Source organism: Trifolium pratense, linkage group LG3 (assembly GCF_020283565.1).
Source record: "Trifolium pratense cultivar HEN17-A07 linkage group LG3, ARS_RC_1.1, whole genome shotgun sequence".
NCBI classification, from domain to species: domain Eukaryota; kingdom Viridiplantae; phylum Streptophyta; class Magnoliopsida; order Fabales; family Fabaceae; genus Trifolium; species Trifolium pratense.
In genome coordinates this window covers 29183031-29189245 of record NC_060061.1, presented here as the reverse complement: position 1 = coordinate 29189245, position 6215 = coordinate 29183031, and the positions used below count along the sequence as shown (strand labels likewise).

At 34.2% G+C, this 6215-nt stretch overlaps 1 protein-coding gene across 1 annotated transcript; it reads right to left on the bottom strand.

Annotated features, from left to right (window-relative positions):
• Positions 1-488: 488 nt before the first annotated feature.
• LOC123913628 (NHP2-like protein 1) lies at positions 489-4589 on the bottom strand. The gene is made up of 5 exons (XM_045964434.1): positions 4436-4589; positions 4228-4348; positions 4003-4106; positions 867-998; positions 489-771 (listed from the first exon to the last, which is right to left on the bottom strand). Exons 1-5 carry the CDS (start codon positions 4436-4438, stop codon positions 745-747), a joined length of 387 nt encoding a protein of 128 aa, XP_045820390.1. The 5' UTR covers positions 4439-4589; the 3' UTR covers positions 489-744.
• Positions 4590-6215: the final 1626 nt, after the last annotated feature.

Here is a 6215-nt window from a genome sequence, read left to right as displayed (position 1 = left end):
ATAGGTACGGCATCGGTGCGTACCGGTACCGGTACTCTGTTTAAAATAGAGTAGACTCTGTCTAAAATGAAGTAAACATGCAACATAGCCTACTTCACAAGTTTGAATTGACGACCTCACAATTGTGAGTTTCATGTGGTGTTTGTCACTTGACTCAAATGACTACATCCGTCTCGATCCAAATAAATCTTTACACGGTCTACCAATTATCAAATCGAACGCAGAGAGCAAATAGAAAAAAATTCAATTTGCCATGTGACAGAAATGAACCAGGTATCCCCATATCAAGGATTAAACATTTGAGAATTAACTTTGGTAATTGAAATGAAATTGCAACCATTGTGATCTAGTACGAACTTGAAGTGGGTCCAAAACGGGTAGGGGCAATCCATCAGTTCCTACCAGGGAATGGTTGCAAGAGAAAGTTGACTTCTAGTCATTACGAGTTCACGAGCAAAAAATAAACGGGTATGTCCGATAGAAAAATATGCACCCAGATAATTAAAATTTACTTAGCACCCAAATAACTAAAAACACTGAAACTGTATATAATACACAAGTATAAAGCATTGCAAGCACACACCAACTTAAAAATTGCACTTTCAATCTTCAAACAGAGTGGAGATAAGTATTAAAGTAGGTTTACATATAAAGCACCTTTCCGAGTTGAACACAACTCGTCCAGTCAAAGCCTCAAGGAGAATCTAGCAAACTCATGAAGCCCATCATACCGAAATCAGTCTATCAGATTAGTAGTTTCTCAATAGCATCCTGCATATCAAGAAATGCCAAAATATGTGTTACATTATAACAAGTAACATAGTTGGTGGCTACATGAATACTATAAAGCAAAACATGGTGCATACCTTCAGTTGCAGTATTTGAGATTTCAGTTGACTTCCCTCATTAGTGGTCACAGAACATGCAATCACTGGCCTGGTCACACCACATGCTCGACCGAGTGCTTGTTTTGATGGAACAAATACATAGGGAACATTCTAAAAATTGAAATAATTACATGGTTAATAGACTATTTCCCGCTTGCATATAAAAACCACAATAACATGAATGCATAGAAATTGCAGCAGCTTAAATAGTTAAGATAAAACAAAACAAGACATTACAATTTGGCATATATATGTCAGATCACAAGATGAAATAACTTCTATAGCTATTTATACTTAAGGCAATCACCTAGTCTCATAAGGAGGTTGAGTCAACACAATACCGCTAGCCAGAATTTGAAAAAGGATAGAAAATCTATTACGAGCATAATACATTGTAGTGCAAAGAGTGATCATTGAAATAATAATGATCAAACCAGATGCTGTATCGCTATGCTACATGGTTATTGGCTAAAAGGTTTGTTTTTGTGCTTGTTCATAATTCATGATAAAATACAACCTAAGCTTTTTTTTTTTTTTGGTTTACTAAGCTTAAGAAACAGAAAGAATGAAGAAAAAAAAGTAAGCAAATCTACAAGTAGATGCAGTAGTAGGGAGCCCCATCAAGAAACTTGATAAAAATCCACTGCACAAATTACTTGACAGTTACAAATAAATCAATTTCCATTAAATAGTACCTCCAAAGAGGTCAAAATTGTGTAGGCATTACATGATTACAATTTACAACATGATGTACATGCAGGTAGTATATTATATATCATTGTGAATGAAAACCAAAATCTACAGAACTCCAAATCAATAGCAAGTTCCTTGTCCTATAAATCATATTCAAATTGATATCCAATTTGTTCGAGCCACAACATATGAGCTTAGTGTATATACAGAGATCATATTAAAAGAATCCGAACCTTTCGATGCATGATTAGAAAAACAGGTACAGACCTCACAACTCTACATCAATGACTTCTTAGAACAAATTCACCACAATAAATAAATAAAACCAGGGACGTCACAGGTAACACTCCTTTTGGAAAAATGTCCAGATGAAGGTTTAACAGACATAACAATGAATCTCAATCTCACTACAAAATATGGTTCCTGCGCAGTCACTGAATGTGTGCAGTCATGCAGTCAAGGATTTGTGACCGCCTGATTGAGATCAGCCGGTTTAAAGTTTAAAACCAGTAATTTAGTTTATTAAAAAATCATAATATACTTTTATTTAAGGCTGTCTGAACTCAATCGACCGTCAAAGATCAGTGACTGCATGACTGCGCAGGATCCACGTCCATGTGGCCACACGTTAGAACAGAATCTGCCTTATGTAAGAGCAAGGTTGTCAGAATCACGAGTTTGCTTTTATTGGGTTTTTGAGATTCTGTGCGATTTTACTGGAATTTTTTTTTTCTAGGATTCTAATCAGGATTCGGATCATTTAGGGTGAGCAAAATCGCAAAATCATATTTCACAATTCTACTCGTGATTTTGACAACAATGATGTAGAGTCCTATGTTGTCAAAGCGGAAAATTAACGCGACGCGGAAAACCCAAAATTGACGATACACAGTAATGCGGAGAATCGCGGGCGCTATTTAAGTGACGCGACGCGGACAATAAAAATAAAAATTACATAATAAATATCAAACTATCAATCAATCATCAAAATACAGATACTAATAAAAGTAGCATAGGTCCCTTACATAATTAAAATACCAATCATCCAAATCCAAATACTTACTACACACAGTAGTAGTATTCCAAAATCCAAAATACCAATAAAAGACAAGTCTTAAACAAAATATAAAATTCAAGGAAAGTAATAAACAAACAAAAGACTTGAGTACTTAGTTCTAAACATCAAATATAAATTTAAGCGTCATTAAAATGAAATAGAGAAGTAGAGAAAGAAGAACAATTTACGCATCTTTGTTTGTCTCCAAACACAAAACGGCGATGGGGAATGGAGAGAAAGAGGCGTAACAACAAGATAAAGAATTAGGGTTTAAAGAAATTTCACAATTATTCTCTAAAACGTTTAAAAATTAAGGGCAAAATCGTCATTTTGTTGTTCAATTAAAAGCGGTGCTACGAAACTGCTACTCCTGCGACTTGCGACGCGCTATAGCGCCCGCTTCACATAAATATCAGCTGCTACAGCCTGGATGGCCGTAGCGCCTTGGGCTGACTCGGTGACCTCCATTTTGTCGTGTCACGCTGCTTTAGCGGTTGTAGCGGCCGCTGTTGACAACAGAGGTAGAGTCTGCTAACCGCAAGGTGAGAAGTCATGTGAACAATGCTGAAAGGGCAGTTAATTTCCAGAAGAGAAGTGTGAATGTACAGCATCCATACAAATACCAAATTCCTTATCTTTAATTCCCTCAAATGGATTAACAGTACAAAGGGAAGTAGCCAAGGTAGTTAAAATCAAGAGTTTACACAAAATTGGAAAGAAGTAAAATCGTACAATCGTAACACTAATCCTAAGATGATACAGAATTCATAAAACTCAATATATAATAAATTCATATAGGAAAATGTTAAACAGTATCTCTGGGGCAATGGTTAAGAAAACAAAAATGGTGATATAATATTGAAAGTAGTATATTCAATGCCTTGAAATCTTAAAAAAGAATCTTTTCTAACTAAAACTTTTTCTTCTATTAACATTTTTTTCCTTAACATTTGCCTCGGGTCACTGTTTAGGATACCCATCTGATTCCATAAAAATAGGATTATATGTGCACTCATAATCATCAAGGGCAATCATAATCATAAAATCTAAGATTTTAAGATTAAAATCAGGATTTAAACAAGCATGGTAGTAGCACACCCAAAGTTGAAATATTTCCCATACACACCATAAAAATTCATCTGTAAAACTCCAACCTAATGTTATATTTGTTCAATTCCAGGTATTACAGCATAAGACCCCCAACCTACTGTTATAGGTCCAACAATTGTGATAAATATATTCAATGACATAATATTCAAAGCAACAATGACACTAATAATGGAAATAGGAACGCAATCAAACGCGACAATCAAATGCATATTTAAGAAAAAAACAAAGTCAGGTAACATTTATACGTGAATTTACCTTATCTTCAGCAAGCAAAGGGAGATGGAGAAGAATTTCAAGTGGTTCAGTATCAGCCGCCATCACAACAAACTCAGAAATGCCTCTGTTAAGTGTCTTTGTAGCTGAAAAAACAAATAAAATAATAAATCATAACACAACAATACAGTAAGGTATAACCGTTTTTAAATTCCTCTTTTTAAGACAAAATAATAAATCATAACACAACAATACAGTAAGGCATACCTTCATTGGCACCTTTTTTAAGCTGCTTGTAATTAGCAGCTTGTTGAACAAGATCCATTATCGTTATGGTAAGCTGTGCATCAGCCAAAGGGTAAGCTTTTGGATTCACGGTTTCTCCAGTCTGTAAAATCAATACAAAAATTGTGAAAGTGAAAATTATGAATTAATCCGATAAAATCATCAAAAGGAGTAAAACAGAATAAGGTACCATTTTTGGCGCGTTGTTGTTTTCTGTGGAATAATAGAAGGCGCTAGGGTTTTGCGTGAAGAAGGTGAGAAGATATGATCTCGCAGCAGGGTTTATGAGATGAGATATACGACGCTTTAAAGGCTATCGGGCTCTAAACGAAGGCTATTTTACATGTCAAACCCGTTAAAGGCCCATCGATGTTTTTTTTTTTGGTATATTTAATGTTTATTATTTTTTATTTTTTTTGGGTACTTATTATTAATATTTTTGACGGTTACTATTGTAATTATTTCGCAATATATTAGCAAATATCGGATATTATTATTATTATTATTATTATTATTATTATTATTGATTGATTGATTGATTATAGTATTGAAATTTGAGATGTCGGTTGTCTGATGATTAGCATTATCCAGTGTGTTGAGTCCAATTCAAAGACAGTCTCTCCTTCCCTAATGAATACATAAGGGGAAATCATGTTGTTTTGGCGACAACAAAGCTACACCAAAATGATCTCTATTGCACATCCCTAATCTAACTTGGTTGGTTATGTTGATAAATAAATGAGGCATCAGGGACGGGTCCACATTGTGGCAGACTATGACCATGAGTACTCAAAAATTTCCAATGTTTTTTTTTTAATATATACGGGTACAGGATTACATGAATAAAAGTAGTCTCATGGAAAGAATCAAGGAGAATGTTATCTTGTGCCTTTAAGGCACATGTTAAGTAATCAAAAATCGAAATTATTAAATGTTAATTTGTGCATTTTGACTATTGAAGCATTAAATTCCTTATATCATTAAATGTTGAATTTCTATTTTGGTATATCTTAACATGTGTCATAAGGGCACATGTTAACAAGACCCAAGAATTAATTACAGAGATCAAGGATTTCGTGCTCGTTTTCATTGAAGAAGCTCGTAGTGACCAGAAAGTGCATCTAAAGACGGTGGTAGTGTGTGGAACAGATGAGTTATGTTTGTGTTTGAGAGAGAGGTTTGAGGGTTTGAATTTTGGGGTTGGTTTGTGGTCGGAAAAAAAAACTCTTTAATGTATTCTCAACTTTCAATGGTATTGGGAAAGATTTTCATAGAGAAAATAGAGAATGAAGAAGGAAGATTAAAAGAATTGCTCAGCAATTGACTAAGGGTTGCACGCATATACCAAGAGAGTAGCACACCTAGTTTAACTCCATTTTCTTGTATGAACTATTTGGGTCAACGGATTGGTTCGATCTAAAACTTGAGATAATGGGTATAATTCAGTTTAATGAAATTAATCGAGCCTCCTAATTGATTGCATACATTGGTGAGTAGTTAAATATAGTAATAATTATGTTGTTAGTTGTTATGCTCATTTTGCTCTTATTTTACTAATTCAATTACTCACGTGCTATTAACACGAGAAAGGAGTAGTGCTTTAAACACCAGACCGGTCATCGAACCGGTGAGGGTATTGAGTCAATGTTTCATTGGTCGAATCACTAGGTCACCGGTCTAATCGTATGACTAGATCGGATAAAATCGAATACCAATTAAATTGTATAAATATAATTTATGCCTTCATCGATTATTAATCAATTAACAAAACATTTTGTGATATAAACAAGTGTTTAGTTTTATTTTTTACAAAAATACTTTTGCAGAAAAATCATGGAAAACAGGTTGTGAAAATTTGCTTAATAGTCGCACGTTCATTCTATATAGAGGATGTATATTATGAGAATGGTAAAGATACATGAGAATACGAGAATGAAATAATAGCCATTGGATAAAAAATGGATGGGTAA